Source organism: Anabas testudineus, chromosome 3 (assembly GCF_900324465.2).
Source record: "Anabas testudineus chromosome 3, fAnaTes1.2, whole genome shotgun sequence".
Taxonomy (NCBI): Eukaryota; Metazoa; Chordata; class Actinopteri; order Anabantiformes; family Anabantidae; genus Anabas; species Anabas testudineus.
Genome location: NC_046612.1, coordinates 15,795,040 through 15,822,589, shown reverse-complemented (window position 1 = coordinate 15,822,589; position 27,550 = coordinate 15,795,040). Strand labels below are relative to the sequence as shown.

Here is a 27,550-nt window from a genome sequence, read left to right as displayed (position 1 = left end):
ATATTGTTATCATGCAGATGTTACTCATGAGTCTGAATTCGATGGATACTGGGAATAGAATCAATAGATTATTATCCCCTCTTTTGTCATTTTCATGAAAATCACTGACACCCGCTGTCATTTTGTTATGAGCTGATCTCTGCCTTCCTCACTGCACCTTCAAATTCAAACCAATGTTAGCTGCAGGGCTATTGCTATAGTGTAAGCCTTTCCACATTTTTTAGTTTTAATATAAATATATATTTTAGTTAGTGTGGCGAAAAATGTGGATGGCACAAAAATCAACTTACCCACACAGGAAATGTTATTAGTTTTCCCTCATGTAAAGACATATTATACATATCTGAATGTTAAATATCTTCATCACAACACTGAACAACTGAATAGAGGCTTCAGTACTTACAAATACAAACAACCAGTAATGTGGCAGACGGAGTACCTGGTGAATAGACACCTGAACTTGTGAACAGTTTGTCGAGAAAAGCTGCACTTATGTGTTATTCTATCTGTGTTATAAATGTATTTACAGTCCAGCGCTTGTCAACAATGAACCGCAAGCCACTGCAGCTCTCTCTGTGAGGCCGGATGCCACAGCCTTGGCTTCCTTTATTGAGCCATTGCTCGGATGTTGACGATTGAGTTCAGTGGCGTTTCCTTTAGCCTCAGCAGTTCTATTTCACATTGCACGGTCAGCCTCATATAACTCGGAGACCTGCTGAGACTCCAAGGGTAAAGAAATATTTGTCCTCAATAATAAGATCCAATAAATGATGCCTCCCCCTCAGTCTCGGGCGTTTGATGAGTTTCATGAAGACAGGCAGGGAGTGATTTCAAACTGCAGATGTCTGAAATGAAAGATTTCATTATCTCATCACCACTGCTTTATGGCCATGTGCCTGGTGGTGCCATTTCTGATCATAAGCCTTTTTTGTCAGCATTCTGGTTGTCATTATCACATTTCTCTGCTGTGAAAAAAGGAAGGTCTTTGTTTGGGAGGAGGCTGTTAGAACACTGGGCTCTTAAGAGGTCATGGTGCAGTCATGCAGCTGTTACCATTTGTTTGTTGTAATGAGCAATTTATAGTGCATTAGGCAGAAAAAGATACAGTTTATCTAAGAACATTGGGCTATGCATGTTTCTGTGTCAGTGGACCTCAAAGTATGGGTCTCATTCATTTTACATATACCCAACAACCTGTTCCATTGGGTAATGAATAATATGGCAGTCAGGGAAGAACCCCATCTTACCCTGTTTCATGAACCTGCAATAAATTCCCATATTGCCATATGGTGGCAACTCATGTGTGGAATCCAGTATGCCATGTTATTTATTTATTTCCCAGGTGTTGCTTTTCTATTAGTAATTTATGTGTCATTGTGTATGATCTGCTGCTGGGATCTATGACATGGGGTGTGCAGGGTTTTTGGAAGACAGCCCAGGCTGAAACAAAACCCATGGATTTAGAATAAAGTGCAGCACTCGGCTCTGTCCACGAGCATTTCATTTTTCACTTTTTCTTTGGACCGTACGAGAAATGGTCAGCCAGAGTCTGTTTAAAAATGTAAGACAGCAAAGTGAGAGACTTTGTCACTACCAGCGACTATTTAGTAAAGAATTATTCAAGTACAGCGAGTGCATATGCTTCGCTTGAAGCTTTTGCAATAATTTGGAGTTTCAATTACATACGAAAGTAAGCACAGATATTTATTCTTTTGGTATTTTGATCTTTCTTGTGAAAAAAGAAAAACATATACATATATTTCCTTAACAAGCTGCTGTTGAGTTGATTTGCCATGCAGTTGTGGCTGTTTCTTTATAGCAAATTGTAAAACTCTGATTAGGTTTAACTCCTAATCCTCATCTTCTAAAATAAAAATGTATATGCTATGTATGTGACGCAGTAAATATGTAAATCTTTAAGTAATTGACAGTAATACAATTTGAGATGATTGTGTTTGAAGTAAAGTATGCTAAAGTATTAGCACAAACTTCATTGAGGTTTAGCTATCTAATCCAGCCACTGGCCGACAACTATTGACTAGCATCAATATGTTATTTCCCATAATAATTTAATTTTTTTTCTTGTTGGTAGACCAATCTGTAAGTTTAACTGTAATGAAATGCCCAAAGTAAAATGGATTACAGAGTGAGATAGGACCATTTTACTGAGTTATCTCATTTTGTCCTTAAATAACTCACTATGTCTAGACAGAAACTGTTTCCCTAGCAGTTGATTTCACTTATTGACACTGCATTACCTTTTCAACTCCTTACTATGGGATAAGAAAAAGGGTGGATGTTTTTTGTTTTTTTTTTACTATTACATGCAGTTACAATTAAAAGACTCAAGGGATCATCAAGGCAATCATATTTTGGGACTTAAGAGGAAAACTGGGGCCTCAGGGCTTTTTTTGTCAGTAGAGTAACAACATTCATATACTGTACACTTGATTTTAAACACCTCCCAGAAGAGTTGTTGCTTTTGTCCTTCAGTTAGTAAACAAGTATGTTAGAATAAATGAGAAAATGGACTTTGAGCTTTTAGGAAGTGAAAAGGAACATATGGAAAGTTGTAGCTCTTATTATGTTGATTAAAAAAGGTAAAAAGAAGTATCAAGTCATGAAGTAAGAAGCAGCCAAGGGGTCAGGGTTGTCCGACTCTCAAGGTTTAATTCCCTCTATTTCTGTTCACTTACGATACATCCGGGCTCTTAAGCCCTTACTTTTGTCCCCAGATGTTTTTTGTACCCAGTTTTTTATTATACCAGGGGGAAAACGCAGAATGTCATTCACAATATGAAAGAAAACCTTTCTTATAGCGATAGTTCATGCAAACATGCTGTGAAGTAATATTTGCCTCTCTGGAAGCTCAGTCATAAATGACAAGAATGTCTCCGCAGTGCTGTTCAGAAGTTCAGTTTCCCAAAGAGAAAAACAGGATTTGACAAATGTGCCCGGTAGAATTTTTGAGTTAATAATTGGATGGACTACATGAATATTTAAATGGTAATTCAGGGGCATACCACTGGTCAAAAGACCTATCTTTGTAAAACAAGCTTTCACTAAATTAGTTGATTGAAAGGAATAGAAGTTTTTCCCTCGTTTATTCATTGAGGGACTGTGCTGTGCTGAGTAGATATTAGTTTTCTCCCTATTTCTGTCCCCTTTAGCTGTAACAATGATGCTTTTAATCCAGTTTAAAACACCTCTTTCTCCAAAGGGTGTCAATAAAGAATGACTTCTCATAGCCAGTGGCAGATATTTAATAGTGAAATATCTCTTTCTCTCATTCTTTCAACAGACAAAGCTATGATGGGCTGGAAAAGAAGCTAAAGGAAGTCTTCAGTGAGCGAAGCGGCATCCTGCACCAGCTCTCCAAGACGTCAAAGGAACTGGACAGCATAAAAGGCAACCTTCAGGTTGGAATTTTCCTGTTTCTCTTAGAAAGCTACAGTATAGCAGCATTTGAAGGCCTAGTTAACTGTGAGTTATGGGCCAGAGGTAAATTTCCAGCCTGTGCATTCAGTCATCTGATAACTAGGAAACCCACCACTCCTCACTTATTTTTCATTATTTGGCTGTATAGCAACTCGCTGTTGTTAAATATTAATGTGTGAATGTTTTTCAATTTAGTGAGCCCGCCCATTGTTGCGTATTTGATTTGTGTTGCTGGAAATGCAAGTGCTGAATAAGCAATGCACTTTTAAATTCAGATCAATTAGTAAGCAAGTAAACAATTTATTTCCAACTGCTGCTTTCAGTGTTGTTAAAAAGCTTTACTGAAGGGTGAGAAAAGAAAAATAAAGCAAAGATTGACAGTACCATCAATACACGAAAATGTAAGCAATGTTCTATCCTCAACACTGTTTTTTATGCTTAACTCGATGCCAGATTTTAGAAACAGTAAACCAAAAAATACACTGGCTGATAGCTTGAAAAGTAAATCTCTTGATAATAATCTTATACTCAATTTCATCACGGTAAGTTGAGAAAGGGAACATAGCTGCATAACTAAAAATAGGTCCAATGAGGCAACATGCCCCAGCAGCCAGATAATCATTCAAGTACAAAAAAAAAAGCCCAGTAACTTTAGAAGGTATGTTAACCCTAAAATCGGAGAATTCATTTTATCACATAGATCCCTTCATGACGTACCCATCCTGAAATAAAGGGAAAAGCACAGTAATTAACTTACGTTTTTGGGATACAAGTGGAATAATTATTACACTTTGTAGGCACAAGCAGTGCCTACAAATTGTAGTTAGTGATTGTACACAATTCAAGTTCTTCTGTGTACTACAGCTAAGAGATCAGGGATAATGAAAATTGTAAACTTAAACTAAAACTCCTAGGTTAATTACAATTCTTTGAGGAAAAAAAACTATGCTACAGATAAAACTACACTTCAATTGCTCATTGTAAACATTTATAATACTTTAAAGAAAATCTCTATCATTATGGATCACCTCACTTTACCTTAAGTGCTAGCTTGTTTAGAGTTGATAATATAGTGCGGCAACTTGTTGGGTCTATTTTTAGCTATGTCTCCCTGGAAAAAAAAATGTTATCATAACCAATGGCCTAATCTTAAAAAAAATGAAACCTACGCTCTAGTTAACACCTCCTTAATTCATGGGTCACAATAATGGGACTCTTTTTAATGCCATGTGCAGCTCCCATGGAATTTTCAGGTTTCTTTGAGTTTCTTAAAACAGCAATATACAATATAATATATAAATTTAAACAATTTTTTTATACATCCAAGCCTCACTTTACATGCATCTGTGCTTGGAAGGTTTGATTAATTTTGCCCTAATTACATTTGGCCTAAAACCAAATATGTAAAAAAAATATATATATACCCTGCCTTCCCGAGTATGATTTTAGCACAAAATAAGAGGAAAAATTTGGTTAATAAAACAACTTCAGGTGAATGATAATGGAGATTCATATCATTGTTGGAATGGGGGACATCTGTTGGGTTTCACCAAATACTGATCTTCAAATCATGTAACTTATTATACAGTAGATATTACAATTCTGTGAACATTTCACAAAACACAATTATCTCTGTGCCAGATACTGAACATCACTTTCCACCAGTCTGTTTAGGTCAACTTCATTACGGCTCTTGGCAGTGACAAGAAAGAGAAGAGAAACTCAATTATACATTCAGATATTTTAATCGTTTTGGATTTTCTGTGACATTAGGGTATGCAACAGCGATCTTACAAAACATGCCTCCCTCTTGGACTTTTAGACCTTGGGTGCCAGATTCCCTGCATTTCTGTGCAATGCTCCCAAGACTGCAGTTTGAGTTATAGTTTCCTCTTGGCAGGGTGTTGATGTTTTTAGGCTTCGGGCAACTTTTGTGGGCCAATAGAATTGTCTGGAAATCAATAATCAAACAATGATATGCACACTTTTTCCTGCATTTGTGTGTGTTTGTGAGAGATTTGTGTCCTGGGAGACTTGTGAGATGTGTCTGGGAAAAGCTCATGCAGTCTGGCTACCATCACCCCTGGGGGCAGGCTTTGATGTCTATTCACTCCAAGCTAGCTAGGTTGGCATCTATCCTTGCCCTGGGCCCTGTGCCAGCACGCTGGGCAGGGCAGAGGTTGGGTTAGATTTGTAATGGTGTGCTGTGGAACAAATCTTTTCTTCAGGGGGGAAACATCATCTACATAAAAATCATCAACTTTTAAAAGAAAATCAAGTCAACAGGGAGAAACATTTAGTATTTCTGGAAAGATTTGATGGAGCAAGTGTTCATAGTTTTAACGAGTTGCCCTCTAGGTGCAGGTCAGCAACCCTAATAATTAAACTTTGTGAGGTAGGGAATTTATTCTTGGCAGCAGCTCCCGGGTGAGATCTTGTGTAGCAGTTAGTGCAGAAATAGAAAGTTTTTTTTTTTCTGCCCTGCACCAAACTTTGGGCATTTGCAACTATTTGGGTTGCACTTTGCAAAATAACCTAATGAGGTCTATGAACACAATTTAAATTCAATCTCATAATAACTTAACCTGAGGAGATCTGCACACTACAAACCTGTCTGTCATACAGTTCACCATATCCTAAAGGAAAATAGTACAATAATAGCACAACAGTAAATGTGAAGACAGTTTTAATTTGACATAGAAAATGTGTAGAATGTGTAAATCATGAGTTTATTATGGTCCATATATTGTGTGAAGTTAAATGGGTTGCTTCAGGGGCAGTTCTAGGGGATCTGTCATTTTCGAAGCAGAATTAAGAGAATTAAAATCATGAAAATCTGATGCCCTGCACCAAACTTCAGGTAAAGTTGAAACCCATGGCTTTCAAAATGGTTAGAAAGTGTATTTGAAGATTTTTTGTCATCTAAATGTTGAACTTTTTTTTTGGAACAAACATTGACAAAACGGTGCTTGTAAAATCTGTGGCCTCAGAGGATAAACCTAGAGAGTCATGTATAAATAATAATATACAGTTGCAAACTTCTTATTGTTCCAACTTCAACATTTGCCTTAATGCGATACATGCTCTCTTGTCAAAAGCAGCTGTTGGCTCATTTCTTTCGTCTTTCTCTTCTTTACAACCGTACATGAAGTGACATCTGGGACTGAGGAGGAGGAGAAACATCTCATCTGAGACTGGATGAAACAGATGTTATGGAAATGTGTTGTTAATTGCCACAGATATCACCTTGTAGCACAATTTAACCAAAAGCCATCTCTCCCTCTGAGCCCACATTTTCTTAGGGGTCTGGAAAATTCTGTTCAGCTCATAACAAGTAAAAAAATATCTTGGAGGGACTGAAGGGCAATCAGAGACCTGACTAATCCATAATTAGCCATCAGGCAGGTGCTTATGTGCCAGTGGAGTGCAATCTTGATGTCTTCCTGTCCCTCTTTAGGATTTATATAAGACATTCATTGCCCTATTCTTATAGGCTAAATACATTTCTGGGGCATCTATGCCATTTTACATCTGTTACATCATTTTATGAAATTCACCTCAGATATTTTATGATTGTGATGTGATTTGAGATTGCACTACAGTATTTTACATTTAGTTGAATGTAAATGAAGAACTTAGCATGACTCACGCTCCCTTTAAAAAAATCTTATTTTAAAGTGTATCATGTAATAAGAAAAACTTTGAACTTCCTAGAAAACTGTTTTTTCTTTGTTGGTTTTTTTTTTTTCTTTCAGTCACTGAAAAATGATGACACGGTGGCCAAGAAGGACGTGCAGAGGATCCTGGAACTCAGCCACAAACAGAGGTAAAGTGAGGGATAATGAATTACATGAGTAACAAACAGTGCCATGATGGCCACAAATGCCATCAGAAGTTGTTAGAAATTTACAATATAATAACCACCAGTAATGGCTGATGAATCACCTTCACCATCAGTCAAGTGTTATACAAACAGTGAATTCTAATTAATACATAAAACTTTGCTTCAGATCTCAAGTACATCACTATACAGCTGTAGCATCTATTGTGGGCACCCGTTTTTCTGAAAGTAAAAGCCCCATTTATTTATTTTTCACATAGGTGACATTAGGTGACTCAGAGATGGAGCTTGACTCATCCGTACAAACAATTTGGTAAAATAGAAAATGTAAAAGCTGGTGTGCCATAAAAGCTTCACAGGCACATTTTGTGAAGAGACATTTAGTTATGTTTGGCGTAAGCTTAAAATTACAGCGTTGGGAAAAAAGCAAAAGTTTGCAGCTTACTAAAGTAAGTATTTAGCAGATGCACCTTTCTTTCTTCTTCACAAACTGGTCAAGATTCTTCGGGGATCCTTTTCAAGTTGAGCCAGATATTCTCTGGTCGCTGGCTTGCTGGAATCCAAATTTCCTCCCAAGTCACAGTTCACATGCAGACTGCTTCAGGTTTTCCTTCAGGGTTCTTGTCCGTATTTTGCTGCATTCATTCACAAGCTTTTCAAGACCCACTGCTGAGAAGCTACCTCACAGCATGGTGCTGCAACCATCATGCTTCATGGTGCCTTTTTTAATGTTCCTTGAATTGATCCCTCTATGCTTTCCATTAGCCTTTATGTGGAGTTGTGTGAAGTGTTCTTTTGTCTTCACTGAATAGTCACCAGTAACTGAACTTTGAATTTGTACTACAATCAGCTTCACTGCACTCAGGTGAGCTCTATTTAACTAACTGTGTGACTTCGATACCCAACTGGATGCAGCAATGATGATTTAGATGAGTTACTTTAATGCGGAAATACTTATGCAATCACTTATTTCTGTTTTATACTTTCCATCAATTTATGTTACTCTGTAGAGATCTGTTTTTCACTGATCTGATTTTGACACGACTGAGTCTTTTTTTTACTGTTGATCAATGTCAAAAACATTTATTTAGGTGTTATCATTTGAGAGTTTAACACTCAAAACTAATCTGCTTCATCTAGACTGTGTGGGTGCAGTCTGAGTTGATTGACAGCGGTCTGGCAAAATAATGCATATTCCAATTCCAAATCCTTATTGTATATTTTAAAATGATGTGCCTGTCTTTGCTTTGTGAAAAAAGCCCATCCAACATCTGTGAATTAGTCTTTTATGTTTTTGCACGCAAGCTGGAAAAGTGTTCACTCAGTGCACTTTGCTAGTTAGGATTGTCTGCTTAATGTTGTGTATAATGAGACTGTTAATGATTTGGAGTCGTTTGTGGCCTTCATGCTCTGAAATGCTAGCATCCTGTGTGCAGTATCTTGATAGCAAATCAATACCCTATCACCAGTCCACGGCAGCTCTCACATGTCATCAGGCTAAAAACCATAAAGCAGCAGTTTGGCTCAATGTTGCCTACCTTGCATTTGTGAGCTGCGATTTTTTTCAAAGTGTTATTAATCCACCTTTGGAGTTCCAAGTCTGCCAAGTGTGATTACTAGCTGACTCCATCATGGCGGATACAGACAGGTGATTCATTGCAAGTCATTTATTTTTGACAACTCTTAACAGCAATTTGATTGCTTTCTGAAAATAATTTAGCTCCAAACGAAAATGTTTTTTTTTTTTTTCAGCAGACAGGTAGAAACACTTAAAGGTTTTAAAGTAGCAACAACAATTAGTTCAGCTGTTTTAATTTAGCATGCTGTGATTTGTCAGTCTCATAGTTACTGGGACATTTTCTGTCAGTTTCTGCAGTTTTGATCTTGTTTGTCCAAGTTGTTTCCAAGTCTCAGATGCAGGACATGGGAATATAAATGAAATGCCACAGCTGTGGCGCTTGGCTGATTGCTGTGAAGAAAAATGTTTGCTAGGTTGAAGTTATGCCAAGACACAAGACCACTGGCATATAAAATATAAGGGTATATGGCTGTTGAGCAGTAAAATATTTCTGACACAAACACAGAGCACTGCTGCATTGCCTTCAAAGATACTGCCGCTTGACTACACCTCTGGCTGACTACAACCATGTCACACACTTTCAAACTTGCAGCCACGCTTGGAAACAGTAAATAGACTGTTACCTCGAATTTAACTCTGTGTTCCTGAGATGTGATTTCTACATGTTTTAAAAACCACCGACCCGCATCACTTGATTCATAATTCAGTGCGCATTGTTGTTATCTGTGTTCAGGAGCATCAGACGGTACTAAAATATCCACTGTATAGTAATGAGTTAACATTTTAGATGAAACACATTACGACTTTCACACAGCATGGAGAGTGTTTGAAATGCAACATGTTACCTGTATAATCTTACTGATATAACATTATCTATGTATGATATTTGTTTTAGCGCATTTGTCAAACCTTGCATTATCATGACTGTAGCTGAACCTTTACATTCAAACACACACACACACACACACACACACACTAAAAAAAGCACAAATGTTTTGATACCACAGAAGAAAAATAAGGTGACAAATCAATGAATGTGTGAATATGTAAACAAGGTTTCAGCAATTACACAAAAGCAATTTACAGCTCTCTTGGCACACAATTTAGCTACAAAATACCACCTTCTTCATCCCCTAATTGCATAACTAATAACGTGTTAATGTTTATATTCTTGTTTCATTCATTATTGTCACTTCCCTACAGTAGGTGGAAAGGTAAAGCTAGGATTTGATGTTTACCAGAATATCACAAATACAATGTGTGCTTCCTGATTTTGGAATTAGTTAAACTTGAAACGATTCAACATGTTTGTTCACAAACTGCTTTGCATATTACAATTTCTGTTCAAAATGGCTCTCAACAGTGGTACATTTAAGAAAGACATTTTGGGGCCCCTGAGAGTGTGAGGCGGATGTGCTAACAGTGTTTCTCACTTCCCTCCCACTTGACAGAGAGGAGATGAAGTCCCTCCAGGCAGCCTTGCAGAAGCAGCTGGATGAGGCAAATGAGAGAGCAGAGAAGCAGCAGGCCACGGTAAGACAGAGCTGACCTGACCATCAACATCCGGTCTCCTCTAACCAGCCCCGTCACCTGTCACACAGGGCCTCTCAGTGATCCACGCTCATTACCCAGCAGCCAGCTCTCGCCTCCTTGCCTCACCACTTAATTGAAAGACTCAGAAATACTGAAGGAAAGCTTTGTGTCTTCCTAACCCCACACAAAACTTAATAAGATTGGACAAAGGTATTATAATCTGAAGACATGTATTTATCTCTCCAGATAGGCTGTCACTTTGCTTTTAATTAAATTCCAAGGTAAAAAGAAACAAACAAAAAAAACTGATCAAAGAATAAATAAGGTAAGTTTAATTGAATCAATCCCTTGGTATGTATACCTGAAAGTGAATATATACCTCTAGTGAAAATACCTGTCACTATTTTCCCAGAGCCCAAGATTTAAAGTCCAAAATCCAACAAAATATATTTTATTATAATAGATAAAGAAAATGGATCATGATGGATAGTGTTGAGCATAAAGTACATTGGAGCTGCTGTTTAGTTTCCTGCAGATGAACTAGAAATTCTATAACTTAACAGTGTCAAGTGCAACATTTTTGCAACAACAATGTAATTAGGGTAATAATTTGTAACAACAAAGTTATAGCTTTTGGTAATAATGTAATAGGTGGTATAATTTGGGTAATATCAATATATCAGGGTTATTAATAAACATCTATGTGTGTTTTTAGGTAACTACTGAGGCGCTCTGTGTTTGGGTTAATGTTATATTACCATAAAATTAAGGTGTTATAACACAGAAACTAGTACTTCTGTGTTTTGAGGTAATTACTGTTGCTCTTGGTGTTCTGTAGAGTAAATTATAACTTGTAATATATTAAGATCAGTTAAGAGCCATGTTTATCTATGTTAGTCTTTGAGCTGAACAAATTAATCAAATTAAATTAATACTGAATTTGCTTTACCAACATTTTTTTCATGGTCACAGCATATTGATGATGTTATAAAAAGAAATTCACAGTCAGCAAAGAATGTGAACATTTGCTCACTCCAGTAATTATGACAAATATCGTTAATTAATTTGTGAATTAATTAATTGTACGTTCAAATTGAATTTGCCAAAAATAAGCCTGCTGGGCTGGTGCTTTGTTGTCAGTACCATGGACACGTAAACATGTGGATTATTTCTCTGAACAATATCAACAACTCATCAACAGAATATCAACAGTGAAAAAACAAATTAATATCCTCATAAAATGACAATGTGACTTATAACACTTGAAGTGTAGTAATGTTTGTGTTTACTGTCTTCATTATTCTATAATATTCGTTTTTACCTATGTTGTTCTATTCAAAGTTGTCTGTCCTACTGTACCGTCCCACAGTTGCACCCTCCTACCATTCAGAGAGATGCCTCTAGTGAAGAAGCCTGATTGGCTGAACTAAGAGAGTAGTTGTGGGTTTTTAGTATTTTGCAGGAAAACCTTGTCCTGCAATAGTCCTGATTTTCTATGCCTCCCTATGTCATAAGGTTTAACATGCACCATTATCATTCTGTAGGATAAACAAAAGTACAGTAAAATTTTAAGTGGCACGCCTGCCCTTTATCTTAGTCCAGTGACAAATCCCAGTTGCAGGGTTTTATAGTTTGAGTTTGACATTTATGTTCTGTTAAATGGTATTTATCACAACCACTGAGATTCAAGATGGAAAGAGGACGCTGCTAATGTGTGCAAATGCCACACACATTCAAGAGAACACTGATGTGCAGGTTCAGAGCTTCGTAAAAAAATCCAGAGCGAATCAACATAAAGAAGAATGGGAGGAGCACCCCACGTCATAAAAATATATTATAATACACTGTATATTGTAGCTTCTGATGTGTAGAAAAAGTCTTTGGATCTGACTGTAAATTTAAGGATTTACTTTAGTCTCTGGTGTTCAGCAATATTACTACCACCACCTTCTCAGTATTGGTTAGAAGCTTGAAGTAGGGCTAGAGATTAGTCAACTGTCTACCAATCGACAAATCATGAATCCATGTTTTATTTGGTCCAGCTTATCCATTCTGCTAAAAGATTATGCTTAATTTTCCTACTCATAAATGGTCATAAATGTTAAATGTGTTATGAATCTTAACCTATATAGAGCTAGGAACTGATTTTTTCTGGCTTAGAAATAGGCCCCATCAAACAAACAAACAATTTGGTACATAGAACATAGACCATGTTGCAACAGGATGCTATTTTTTATTTTTTTTATACCATTCCCCAAGGGTGTGACGGTGACTGAAAGGCTCAAACATGAACCTTGATGTTATCATGCCTTGCTTGGGGACACGAGTCAACTTAGTTTACTGTTCCTGGGGGTCGATACCTGGTATGAGGTCACCAGCCCCATGAATCTTTTTCTCTTTGTCCTCCGGATTATCTTGATGACCTGTTTCAAGGTCACGCAATGCTCAAAAAAAGCCTTTTCATTCTGGAAAGTCGAAACCTGGACCCGTCTCTATCTCTCTCACACACACAGAATTCATTCTTTTCGATTTACGACAGCACTTGGCAGCAGTGTGCCATCTGCAGGTGTTTGAACCTCTGTCTGGCTGCTAGACACAAGCCACAGGCCTGCATCAGCAAGACATGCGGAGCCCATGATAAAAAGGTTGTGGAAAACAAAAATATCACTCTCACATGATAAGCATATGGGCTATTAAATCAAGCATGCAGTGGAAAATCGGCAGTTGCTCACTGCAGGAATAAATGGCTCAGTGTATCACATGTGCTTCAATCAGAGACTCTCCAATTAACCATTTCTGAACACGTCATGAAAAAATAATTATGTAAGGGGCGGGAGGTGACAGATGACTTTTATCGGTTATACAGTCTAAAAAGTGAAAAACTGTATTGTAATTTTAATACATGACTCTGTGCCAATGTTTGTTCATAAGATATAGCTGTCGTTGATGGTAGGTGCCCCAGTATGCTGCCTGAATGTAAACATACCAACACTGCTTATTCTGATGAAATTAAAAACAATGAATCAACCAATGATGCTGAAATTACTACTTGCAGTACACATAACTGCTAATGGCGACTTTAATTATCCATTTATTCTTTTCATACATTAATTAGCTAAAATATTTAGTGCACCGGGGATTTTTTTTTCTGTTTTTGTATATGTTTTCCTAGTCTCTGGGGCAGTGACAGTGACTGAGCGTGACCTTTGATGTTATTATGCTGTTTAGGGATGTGAGTCAGCTGGTGGGGTCGAGTTCCCCAGGGTGCACTCACTAAAAAGTGGAAAAAATGTGACTTTTACTTTTCAAACAAACACAAACAAAAAATGATGTGAGTGGGATTTTTTTTTTAGTATGAAATACAACATTTCTGCTTATGGCCATAGCCTAAAATATTAAATGTAACACAATACAATACTTTTTTTATTTAATCAACAAATAAACTTACTGTCAGTGTAACCAAACCCGGATATATTTGTTTTTTCTTTTTTTGCCATAGAGCTTTATTGTTATGCAAAACATTTAAGAACAAACACATTAGATAAACCCCACTGTCACACATTTATATGAAACAGATGCTAATTTATTTTGAATCAGTCCCTTGTACATGATGCTGCTCTTGTTAACAGGTACAATAATACAGCAGCAAATGAGTTAATTCACAGTTGACATAAAACTTTTTAAAAAGTAGAAGATGGAATATATATTCTAACCTATTACCACATCCAGTTTTTGTGACCACACCATTATTAAAGTTTATTATAATTATATTCAGGCAAAAAAATAACTTTGGTTATTGTTTTAAAAAGACAGTGGTCTGGCTAAATAAAAGGAAATCTTACTTCACATAAATGATGTAGTGCTTCATTCATTCAAAACATATGTTGCATTGAAGCTTAATTCCATATGGCATATGTTTACTACAAAAAAGAATGGCTTTTGCAGTTAAGTTGCGAAGGAATGTCATTTTTAGAAAACAGATTTTGCTAGGGAAGCCAGGCAGACAGGGCTGAGAGATGAACTAATGCATAGACTGGAGCTGCCTTTTGATGTTGCCTTCATTCAGTGGATTTATTTCTACATATGTTGCTTAACATACTCAACAGCTGTTATTTTTACCGAATGGTAAAAACAGTGCCGCTAAACAGCCTTCATAATCATCTTTCTTTTGTTCATTTCGTCTGCAGATCAAATTTCTAAAAGTGGAGATGGAGAAAAAGACCAAAATCATCAAGGATTTACAGCAAGAGGTGAGTCATCAAAGTATTGTTTGAAGCTGGTTTAAATCATGCTACTGTATTCTAACAAAAATAAGGATTTGTTATCCTCATTAATTTTTAGTTTAGGCTTTCACAAGGTATATGACTAACCTGAACTTACTGGACGCCCCTACTTGTATTTCACTGAATGATTTTCTACCTTTTGGCAATCCCTTTTGAGACTGAAGGGACAGCTTATTGCTTTAATTCAAAGGCGGACCTACGTCAAATATGTCTATAGAATATGTCTTTGATCATGACTGCTGTGGTTTATGCTGGTGGAGGAATTGGTCTCCCTATCTACTGTTTCCTCTGTGATAGATTTATTTCTGTGTGATTGTTGAGGATCAGTGCAAAATAGTAAGTCTAAAAGGAAGTTTTTATTCATTTATATATATTTTTTATTTTTTTATTCTGACAGGCTGACACCAAATTCTGATGTTTACGGCTGATGCCTTAAAAAAAAGGTTCTGCTCACAAATACCATTGTAACTATACTGCAAACTTGTGACACTACATTACCTACTATTTGGCTTGTTATCTATAGGAACATTGGCCCATTAAATGTAACATAGCCATTTTGCCAACAGAACCTTTAAACATGTTCAGGTACCTTAAGTTGGAGTTTGTTCACTCAGGTTCCACGCGTAAAGGGCCTGTTTCTTAAATGTACGGTTTTTGAAACAGATTAATTAACTCCATTTCCCCATCAAATGCTAATTTCAGCTTATTTTGCCTTAATTTGCTTTATTTGATTGATTGATATCTATGAACTTTGTTATATACCAACACACAACACCTAGTGTATACATATGCCTAGTCTGAGTATTAGCTTTGTTACTTATTACAATTTAATGTTCTCTAATGGCTGGCCATGGTCACAGTGGTTGCATGTTTTGCTTTCTGAACTACAGGCAGGCCATTGCAAAGATCACAAGAAATGAAGATAAAGAGATGTTGAAAATTACCACACCATATTACTCAGCACTGCAGTGAGAAACTGATTTCCACAGGATGTTCAAATTAATTTCAGGATAATTTTTACTCTCCTTTGGTAACATAATCGAGGGCTTCAAATGAATTCCCTAAACAATGACATAATGGTAGCAATTTACTGCAGTCAAACTGTTCAGGCAAGTATCCACCAGTGTGCTGCTTCCATCCATTAATTATGTCACCTAACATTAAGCAAACTGTTGTTTTAAGTAACATTTGTACTAAACCCAAACCCAAACCAAACCACTTTGTTTGCACAGTTGTAATCTCAGAGATAGCAACTACCATTTTGGTGTTGATGCCTGGCACGACTGCATCCATGGGGTCACTCTTTCAGCAAATGTTGAACGAGACGCCAGGGACAAACAAAGTAAAGAAAAATTAAACTAAAAGACTTGTTGGTACATGCTACAAGTACTCCATTAAGAAAGAGATTTCTCTGGATATGAGTCTGACTTAGTTACTGAGCAAAGAAAAAGTATTGAACCTAATTTCTGTCGATAAGAGGAATATACAAATCTAGTCCATGGTTGCCTCATATATAAGATGTTATTCGTGTAAAGATTCAAGGACAGAAATTTTTGAGAACATTCATTTCATTTCATTAAGTTTCTAAAAGGTGAAAACATTTACTGTGAACTTACTTCACATTTGTCCTATAGCTACAAACAAAGATTTAACCATGAAAAATGTGGCAAAGAAACTGAGCTGGTAAGGGCAATGCTTATTTTACCCACTTTATGTACTACCAGGTGGTTAATCTATAATAATCCATAATACATACATACATGAATACATACAGTATCATGAAAAAGTATGTGAACCTTTTGATCTTCATCTAAGTCAAAATTATTAATAAAACATTATTAAAACATTGTTTTAATAAATTTTGTTTAAGTCATGAATAGTGTGTAGGATTATTGGCTTTTGATTTCAAGTCAACAGGTTTTCAATATATGCACTTGTCACAAAGACTGCGGGGAACGCAAGAATCCACATGCTGACACTCATCTTGCACTCTGTCTCTTTTTATTATACAGTTTATCTTCTCTTGTGAATTTACATCATTGTGCCATATATTGGTGTCATTGCAGAAGTAGATATGAGATAGTACCCAAGCCTGATGAACCTTGAAACATAATCTTGTTCATTAATGCATTTGAAGAATAATATCCTCGGTAGCAGTTAAAGTTAAATGAATGCTGGAAAATGTTATATATTAAATTTGTTCCTGCACGTTTAATTCCGCAGGGGGTAATCAAAGGTAAATGTGAGACACTTCCATAATCAATCATGTGATTTTCACAGCAGGAGCCGACACATGTTGGCAATACTGTGCTGCAGATCACGTTAACTGACTAAATGACCCATAAGAGAGGCCATGATTTGACTTTGTAATGAACACTTAGGGATTCCCGTAGTCTTAACATCTTAATTTGAAAACAACGTAAGTATGAAGACGATGGGGCATGAAGAGGATTCTTCTCGAATGTTTCACATGCAGTCCAGTTTTTTTTGTATGGAGCTATATTTTTTACATGCTGTGATCACAGGCCACCTGTTAACGCTCAGTACCTTAATCCCCTCATTGATTTGCACTAATTTTTCCAGAACAAAAGACAATCAGTGTTTGACTCTGAATAGAGTTAACTAAACTGTAAATTAACATACTCAAAAAACAAACAAAAAAAAACAGTAGTTGTTGGCAGAATTTGCAGGGAAATGATTTTACACCACCTGAAGAAAACTTTGATATTAGATCAAATTTAGACTGCGCGTAGGAGGATGAGGCAAAGAGCAGGTGTAGATGAAAGCACCTTTTATAGACTGACGTTTTTCTGTCAGATGTACACGTCTTGGAAAAGGGCCTCTCTAGGTTTGGAGACTTTTCTAATCACATACAGAAGGGGTCATTTGTGGTCAATAGAAGTCTGGGAATTTCCCTCACATCTGTGCCATTCTGACATTTAAGTCGTGGCTACATGCAGGGAATCATGAGAAACATTTTCCTGTATTCATTACACTTGTGTGCATTACAGAAATGTCCTGTGTGCAGAAACCCAAAGGTCAAAAGTGTTTAAGCATTATTATTTTACTACTTCACAGTCCACTCTTTTCAGTCTTACAGTACTTTCTCCACTTCCGTGATCTGACAAAACTTAACATAATGATATAATGTATTTTTTCATTTTTAAACACCTAATTCAACATGTAACATGTATGTACATGCAAAAAAAAAGGAGTGGTCATAATTGAGGGAAGGATGAACAGAGCCACATATAATGAAGTCCTTGTAGAAAACCTGCTCCAGAGCACATGAGACCTGAGATTGGAGTGATAGTTCAGAAACATGTTTCTACTTTATTATGGGTTAGTGTAGCTCGATGGAGATTTACATTTAGTCATTTTGCAGATGCTTTAGTTTTGAGCACTTAATAGTTTTTGTGAACATCTTATAGCAATTTGATAATATATCCTTACTCAGAACTAGTGCTTCTGTGGTCTGTTATACAGATTCCTCATAGGACTGAAGGGAACATCTGTACAACAGACTATATCATTTGTTTATGCCAGCATTAGTTTTTAAAATGTGTTTTTGTGTTACACATCACTGTGAGTTGTGTTGCGGTGTCAGTGTGGAAGCCTTACGATTGCAAATCAAGTCATTATCAATGATTTGCTTTCAGGGCTTATTATGAGTAGTGTGAGGGAGAATGATTTACAGACTGACCTGGATCCTGCTGGGATTCATCACATTCTCACAGAGCATTGTAATAGACAGCTTTGTCACACATTCAGCTCCTCGCTGCTAATGCTGATGTTTTATAGTCTAAAATGGCATCCTGTCATTGTCTTCTTCCTTTCATGTTTCCTGGTGTCATTTCACCAACTAAATCGCAGGAAAAAAAAAAACACGCGGCAGAACATTTACTGGATAGTCTTTGTGATAGTCTGGAAAAAAAAATAACAAAAAACTGAATCAGGCAGAAAATAGAAACTGCATTATTATGTGTTTGGAACAGGGCAAACAAAAAGCAGATGAAACTACTAAAGTTAATAGAGGCTTGATATTATTGTCTAGCAAGCTGGGCAGTTCACTTGTTCAAGTCATAAAAGTAAAATATTGACTGTCACGACTATTTTTTTTTTTACAGAAATGTGTCTTTAGTCAAGTTAAAGTTCGTTTTTCCGGGATTTAACTTGGCTCAAGCATTATCAAACTGCAGCAGCTCAGATAAAATTAAGTAAAGATGGTCCATGATCAAAGACATGAAGCCAAAGATAATGTGTCTTCCTAGAATAGTGTGCGCAATCATTTAAAAGAACTTGTATAATATTCTATGTCGGGCTTTTCTTTATATTTTGCCAGTAAATGCTTCAAGGTTGTATCAAAAAACATACAACATACATAATTACTTTCTAGTTATTTCCCCACACAACACACTACAGTGATTGGTTTATTGTCTTTGAAGATAAATGGCTTACTCATTTCTTCACTAGTAGTAGCAGTAGCCACTGCACCAACACAAAGAGACTCTCAAAGCCAGAAAGATGCTCTTAGAACCAATTACCAATCATGGACATGTTTGAAAGACAAAGTGTATCAAGAGAATGAGGGTTAGACAGTAGTTACATTGTTACTGTAGATAGAAATGATGTATTTATTATTATTTATGTATAGGTAGGTATACTGTAGATGGCATGCTGTGAAAAGTTCTAGCATTAGATATGACATCAAACAAACAAAAAAATCACTGCATTTCAAAGGTCTAGACACTGGAATGGTATGGCATTTCATTTAGATGTAAATAAAATCAGGACAACAAATCCATGTGTCTTAGGTTGCTATGGCAATATGCAAACATGGCACCCAGTATAGCACAAGTAACACAAGAGTCTCACAGCCACAAAGTACGTGTTTGAGCCAGATAAGCCCTTAACAACCTGAATTGAAAATATAACAAACCTGCTTCACCAAGTCCAGATCAACAGGTCACAAAATGAAAATGTGTCTTCTTAATAACGTTGAATAACACACATCCGGTGTAAGCAAGTTTATATACACTATCAATCAGCCACAATTGATAAGAGCTGCATCCACTGTACGTGGAAGATGAGTTAACTGAATGAGGCTTTGATTATGCAAATACAATTTTGATTAGAGTTAAAACTTTGGTCAAGTATGAAGATCATTAATCAGAGTTAAAGGCAGATGTGTCTAATACCCATCCACCCTGCTAGTTCAATGTCAGATGTGTTTCTCATTGTTTCTCTTTCACATAATCCCTTTGAATTTCTCAAACTATTCACACAGAGAGGGTGTACTTTCATTTTATGACATCATGCTCATTTCACACTATTCCCCGAACCAAAAAAGCTCTGATCTCAATACTATCCACAGGCTGCATTGATTCTCCCTCCGCTGAGAGCCGGACACCCGGAAAGCTTGTCAGTGAATTCAGTGAATCCACACACTTTATTTCAGCGGACAGCTTAGCGTCCAATCGAATGTGGCTTGGGGTGAGGCAGTGGGTTAACAGACTGTATCTGTCTCTTCTTCTCAATCAGTGTCAAAAACATTGAAGAGTGGGGAAACGCACACTATAGACAGACTACGGTGTTTATTTAGAGAATGTGCTGTTGGCTAAAAAGGAAGGGTAATGGTATTGCTGGAATGATGCAACCATTATTTAACAAATGCTGCATTAAAGAAATGAGTTGAGTTTCAGCTAAAATACTGAGTCAGTGTCTGCTTCCTTGACACTGACAGGAAGCTTGTTCCAAATGGAAAAGCACTGCAACTGTTTCCTGCAGTGCTGCATAAGGGCTCAGCTCTGGAAGAATTAAAGCAGTGTGCGACATGGGCTATTTTGTTTTGGGTTCTTTGCTGTTCAGAAAGCTATTTGTCATTTAATGCTTTGTTTCCTTAGCTGCAGTGTTATTATATGGATTCTTCTGTCCATAAAACACTTTTTTTCCCCCCCAAATATGTCTCACAGCCAAGAATAAAGAGGCATACGGTATTGAGGAGAGGCCAAGGTTTAAAGTGAAAGTCTATGGGATTTAGATGCCATCAGCAGTGTGAATCATACCCACAGTGGATTTGAAACATGGTGTCTTTGTGATCTAGGTTAGACTGCATGCTGTGGCATTTATAGCAGAGACTGCTGTGCTAGAGATGCTTTCTGACATTTCTGTTGTTGTTTGTTGATTCATTATCAGCAGTGCTGCTTATGCAATGGATGTCGTCAGACTGTGAGTAACATTCAATCTAATGAGTGCGTGTGTGTGTGTATGCGTGTGTTTCTTTTTAATTAGAACTGATGACTCGCAGATAGGACATTTATAAAGATTGTTGGTCCTGCGTGGACTAAACATAAGGTGCTCCATAGACAGTGAATCTGTGCACAGACACATTGCGCAAATCTGTGAGAAGGGAAGGGTTTAGAGAATACTCAAATCATGAAGTACAGTAATTCTGCCCTGGCTTGTCTGTAATGGAATCTCGAGTGGCATGTAAACCTGAGCGCACAATTTGTTGGCCTACTGTCTCATATTAAATGGAGGGCATATTCCTTGTGGGCTTGTATTAAATTGGCATTTCTTCCCAACACTGCCAAAGTGCTGCAATATGCAAAAAGACAAATTGCATTTACTCTCTGTGAAATGGCAATAATATACCAATCCCATTTTACAGGTATTTTTCACTTTCAGAATTCTTGTATATTAGTCCTGTAGCTCAGGATTGTATAGGATTTGTAATTAGTGTGGAGCTGCAAAACATTTTCTTAACAATATTAGAAGTCACATAAGTCAAGTCTTTAATGTGTTCTCATACTGCAGATAATTCATATTCATTTTATCAGAGCAACCAGTGAATAAAAACTCAGAGACAACACATAAACTGCATACCATTGTTTGTGACAGAGCAGCGGACTCTGGAGCTGGTGAGTCTCTGAATGTTACTGCTAGTTGTGTATCCGCAGCAGCTGTACTGTAGTTAACTAACCCTGTGAGCTGTGAGCTCCATTTGATCACAATTAAATTCAGATTTATTCACATTTGCTTGTGTTTTATCTGATTATGTGGGTACATTTCATTCAGTTTTGCTTTATGCAATAATCTGTTGGATCAGCTCTTGCCCCTGTATCTGCAATGCATGTGCATGAATTATGGTGGTGTTCTATTTGAATAATGGGGTGTATTTGTTTAGTTGTTGAGTTCAAACATGAACTGTCAGTGCCAGCATCAAGGACTACGCCTTTAGTGTGATTAGATGAGCGAATGACAGCCAGTCACAGTTTTTCAGGCATCGAGGTTACATATGACAGAATTTAAATTGCTGTACAGTTGCGTTAGGGGATATTCAGACCCCTTAACATTATTAGTAATTTAAAAGTGAATAAATGGCAATTTATGCCATTTTTTATAAAACTAAAAAAAAAAAAAAAAAAGCCATTGTATTTTTTTAATCTAAAGTGAACTGTAGAGTCAGTCTTTTCAGCTTAATGTAGGGAACAAACAGTTTATGTTATATATCAAGGGGCGAGAACCAGAGGGGCATAACTGATTCTGTTCAATAAACTCCCATATAAACAAATGTTACTTGGAGTTCCACAGGTTTTGTGGTTGGACTGAAATGTCACGGTTCTCTACACAAGTTTCCCATAGACAATATTATTAGAAATCAATGAAACTAGATGAATTGATCATATCAATAATTAAAAACCCAAGTATGTGACAAAACAGGGCTGGATTTTCTGAATTTTTCTACTAAAAAAGCTGAATACAAGTGAAACTGTGATAGTGACTGTAATGACAACAAGAGTGGAAGGCAGTCTAATAGGATATGTCTGTAATAAATTAAACAAAATGCATCATTATCCTGCTTAAAAAATGTGCTGTCAGCTACAGATGACTAAAACTTTATTAAAATATTAAATAAAAATATAACATATGTTCAACTGACAGTAGACTGTTTAGGAAAATACATACATTTAAAAAAAATATTTAAATCAAAAAGCAAAATAAATATTAACATTAACAGACACTAAAACTTCAGCAGCGGTGAGTCCCTACTCTGAACCATCTGCTAGTTATGCTGCTATACACTTACACTGCTGGGGGAACTCCCTTGATACACCGCGATCCTCTCCTCTACTCTCCCCATTCACTAGGCATTTATATGCCATCATTGCATGTCATTAACTCTGTGTCTTTGTTCTCCCATAGCTGTGCATCTTCCTCTCTGAGTCCTTCTCTGTCTACCTTTCTGCAGGTTTTCTCTCTCTATACATATATATATATATATATATATATATATATATATATATATATATATAATTCCTATTTTTTACATTATACATTACTGACATTTTAGCACATAATACCAATTTGACTCAACTCTGTTCTCTACTTGCCTTTTTTGGTTTCCTACTGGAAAAATGTCGTGGATAGTAGTTGGTACCTGCTTTTTGTCATCCATTGTGGTTCCAAACAAGCTGAAGTGACACCAAAAGGTGATGTGAAAACACTGTGGACTATTGAGTGGTTAGAGAGAAGAGTAACCATCTCTACCACAGTCGTCTTTTTATCTGAACACTGAAGTATTTCTCCAAATCTCCTGATTTATTTCAGTTGTCTTTCATCTTTTTGCTTTCAGTCTTTTCTCAAACAAGATTTGTCTCCTTGTTGTGACAAACAGTCAAATATCAAGAAACAAGAACAGCATTCCTTCGATAGCCTCCATTGTTCCTGTTTGTTTCGGCAGTTTCACAACAGTTTCATGCGGCATCGCTCTGACAACGACTTATACTAAGGGGAACAATTTGCAGCGGAAATCAAAGTACTTGGTACCAAAAGCGAGTACAGTGGAGCAGAGTTGAGGTTGTAGTACGAGGCACAAAAATACTTTAAGACTTGAAATGTGCTTAACAATATTCTCCTGTTTCCTTCTAATGGTTGACTGAGCTGCCTTGAACGTGGTGTCAAACATTTTGACTCGTGTTATCCACAAACCCTCCTCACAATACATTTCTCAGTGCTAAAAGGGCGCTAGTGCACTTTATGTCCCTTTGGTGCCAAGTAGTTCAGTGATTTCAGTTTAAGGTCTTCTGGTTTTTGATTGATAACAGTATCAGTGCACCCCTCTGGTTCTCGCCTCTTGATTTGCTGTTGCATTTTACGAGCCTTCAATAAAACGATGATTCATAGCGACCCCCAACTTCTCAGTGAAAGTGGAGCAACAATCAGCCACAAAGTTACCCCTAACATCAAGGAAAGACTTCTGTCTGAGCTGTGCATCAAGTTGAAGTGAAAAATAATATTTCCTCATTTGCAGTGTGTGGGATGTCTGTCTGGGTAACTCAGCCACCAGCTGGCAACTCCTACATTTATGCATAAGTTTTAGACTTTCTTGAACAAGAGGGATTAAATTTATGTCATTCTCCACATTGTTTTGCACTCGATACTAAATTTTCAGTATATCTGTCTTCATGGGCACCGGCTCTGAATTCAACTGATAAAAACTTGTTTGAGAGAAGTAAAGACAGGCTGCATGTGTTCAGAGGGCTGTTGTCATGCTGTCACTTAGCAGCGTTGCTTTATTCCTCACAGCCTGCCATGGATATTGATTTCTAGCTCTCAGCTTCCAGACAAGTGACCAGTTTTCTGTGGTATTCAGCTGTGACACTATTAAAAGGATGGTCTATCTTTTTTTTTTTTTTTTTTTTTTACAGAAATACATCCAAGTGCTTCAAGACTGATGACGGCTGAGACGGCAAATATTTCTTTGAGATGTTCAGAAAATTACATTTTATGTTTTTTTCCTTGCTTTATGGTAGCTAGAGGCTGTCTTAACAAAGACTGCGGCTGAACAGGACCTTCAATTTCAAACAGTCTTGACACGATGAGAGTGTCAACGCATCACAGAAAAGCTTCAGAGCATAAAAACAAAAACATTTTCTTCAAAAGCATTATAAATATTCCATTGTCATTATTCTGATTAATGTCTTAGCAAAAACTGTTCTATAATTTGAGTATTACTATACTTTAATTTTAGTAAGAATGCATGAATTAAATCATTAAATTTCCCCACTGTGGGATAAACAAAGGTTTATCTTATCTTATCTTAAACATATACTGTACATATCATCAATTAATTCTTACTTTTGACAAACCTCGTCTTCTACATCACTATAGAGATTGTAGTAGAGACTTACAGCTGGGCCACCAGAGCATCGACTTCTTAGAGGAGGATGTTCAAAGCTACAAAAAAAGAGCTTTGTAAAAAGAAGATAAGAAAATAATAATGGAAAAAATCCTATATATATACAGTATGTATATATTCTTATACTGGATTAAGAAACTTTATGATAAGTGTCACTGTAACCCAAGGACTTGCAGAGAAAACAAATGTTATCCTTTCTACCAAAATATTATTTATTTAATTTATATTTATATAATCCTGTGGCAAATCCACTGTATCTTTAATATGTAGATTAACTCTTTTCCTGTAAAACAGTACTGAAAATAGAGGTAATTTCATAAGAATACCTTTCATGTTTTTATCACTTTTTACCTCTACTAAATTAGCAATTATTGAAGCTCTATGAAAACTGTTAAATGGTGGCATGCTGCAAATTAGAAGGCTTGTCTACCCACTCACAATGGAGACCCCTGACTTTGCAATCAAATCCTGAGATAATCATCTGTATTGCTCCTATTAACTTGATAAAAACATTTGCCTATCTTGTGTAAATATACCAAACTAATCACAGATGTGTGGTTAAATCATTTAATTCCATGAGGTATTCAGGTAATACTCTGATGTTATCACATGGGCTAACATAAATATTTATATAATATAATAACCAACATGTAAAGTCAAAGAATTACAGTACCAGATCTGCACATGCCCTCAGATGTTAAGCGGTGCCAATGAGACAAATATTTCCTTCTGGGGTCGGTAGTGACCAAAACCAGAGATACTAGATATGTACTCACAAATAATAATTAAATTCTTGTATGTTTATGACGGTTGGTAATATTATAAAATTTGCCAGACATAAGAAATTTCAAATATGACGAAAAAAAAAAAGTTAATGTCTTATTATGGCAATGACATTGATGGAAAACAATATTATGAGCAATTGTCAGTCCTCTGCATCAGTCTACTAATTCAAGTTAATCATTTAATAAGGCTAATTGATTATGAGAAAATCATTTTCCAATTGTGTTGTATACCCCCACATCAGCAGCTGTTTGTTTACAGGTTAGAAAGAGAGAACTTTCATTAGAGACCCATCAGTCTAATGTTGTCCGGAGAAAGGAAGGTTACTCAATGCCAGAAATTGCGAAGAAACTGAAAAATTCTTATCATGCTATTAACTACCCCCTTCAGAGAGCAGCACAAACTGGCTCCAACAGGGACAGAAAAAGGAGTGGGAGGCACCGATGCACAACTGTGCAAGAAAACAAATATCTGAGAGTGTTTAGTTTGAGACAAAGACGCCTCACAAGTCCTCAGCTGGCAGCTGCATTAAATAGTACACATCAAACACCAGTGTCAGCATCAACAATACATATATATATATATATATATATATATATATATATATATATATATATATATATACAATGTGAGTAGTTCCAAGCTTGCATTGTTAACCTCTGTCTCTTCTGTTTCCAGTGATCAGTCTGTTAATGATAACCAAACATTTCAAACATTTCCTGTTGCTGGTCCTTAACATTGAAAGCATTCCATTTTAAATTTAAATTTCTACCATATAAATTCTATGTTATGGGCATTTTTACTGGACATTTTGACTGGCAAGTGTGTAGTTTTTTCCTCTTACTTTGCTCACTGAAATGTCATTGTTTCTTACTTTGAAATTAAAATACTAACTTTCCACAATGAAATTTGGTAGCACATCAATGACTACATAATATTATATTGCTAATGTACAACTGTAAGTGGTATTGACTTTGATTCTTTATTTTCTCTTTCCAAATATTTTCTTGTAACCCAATGAGACGCTTAATTTACATAATGAGTACAGCTACAGAAAAATGCTGTCACATTTCCTGGCAACACAGTGTTAGAAAAATACTTCAAACAGCCAACTGACTCACTTAATACCTTACATTAGTTTATTTTCCACATGATGACACCCTCATAAGAGTAGTAGAAAGTTGTATGCACTGTTAAAACAGAGAGTCACATCATCCAGTGGCATATGATGAATTTCTTTTCTTGGAACAAACTAAACTGAACAGAATAGAATAGATGGACATGTCAGGGAAGGGGATTATTTTCCTCACCTCCACAGATTGTTGCTTGTTCAGGACAGATTTAAACAGCCATGGATCCAAACATTTATTTTGATGTCCCTAACTGTCCTACAACAGTTCCGTAAACCATGATTTGAATTGTAAAAGCCCATGTGAACCTGTCACACTTTATGAGACTTGGTATGTTTAACTGATTCCGCCTAGCTCATAGTTCAACTTTTACATTCAGTCTGTCCCTGTCAGGGAGCTAATGCTTGTCTGCAGATAACAGGTTGATGCCTGATGAATGAATTAGAAAGCAGACTTTACATTTCTGCCCCTTCTGTGTTCAAAATGATCATTTTCTGCTAAGTCATTTTCAATATTTTAAACATATTTTATTGTTCTTACACCTACTTACATAGATGTTATATACACATCATGTTTTAGCAATTTTGTGTTTTTTTTAATAAATTAATCCTTGGTCCACAGTTTTATAACCTAGAAAAGCCTTTATGAAATAGTCTATAATGTACATAATTTTTTATTCAAGGAAGCAACTGAGTGGTTGAATGCTTTATTTGATTTTGAAAATATTTCCATGAATACCCCAGTTCCCTGGTATCTAAGAAG

The 27,550-nt window shown here is 36.4% G+C and overlaps 1 protein-coding gene across 1 annotated transcript in view; it reads left to right on the top strand.

The window, feature by feature from the left end:
- luzp2 (leucine zipper protein 2) overlaps positions 1-27,550 on the top strand; it is a 120,519-nt gene that overhangs the window by 56,572 nt on the left and 36,397 nt on the right. Inside the window, exons 2-5 of the mRNA XM_026378658.1 lie at positions 3,302-3,419; positions 7,194-7,264; positions 10,310-10,391; positions 14,579-14,641. Of these exons, the coding sequence (XP_026234443.1) occupies positions 3,302-3,419; positions 7,194-7,264; positions 10,310-10,391; positions 14,579-14,641 (334 nt within the window). The remainder of the gene's footprint in view (positions 1-3,301; positions 3,420-7,193; positions 7,265-10,309; positions 10,392-14,578; positions 14,642-27,550) is intronic.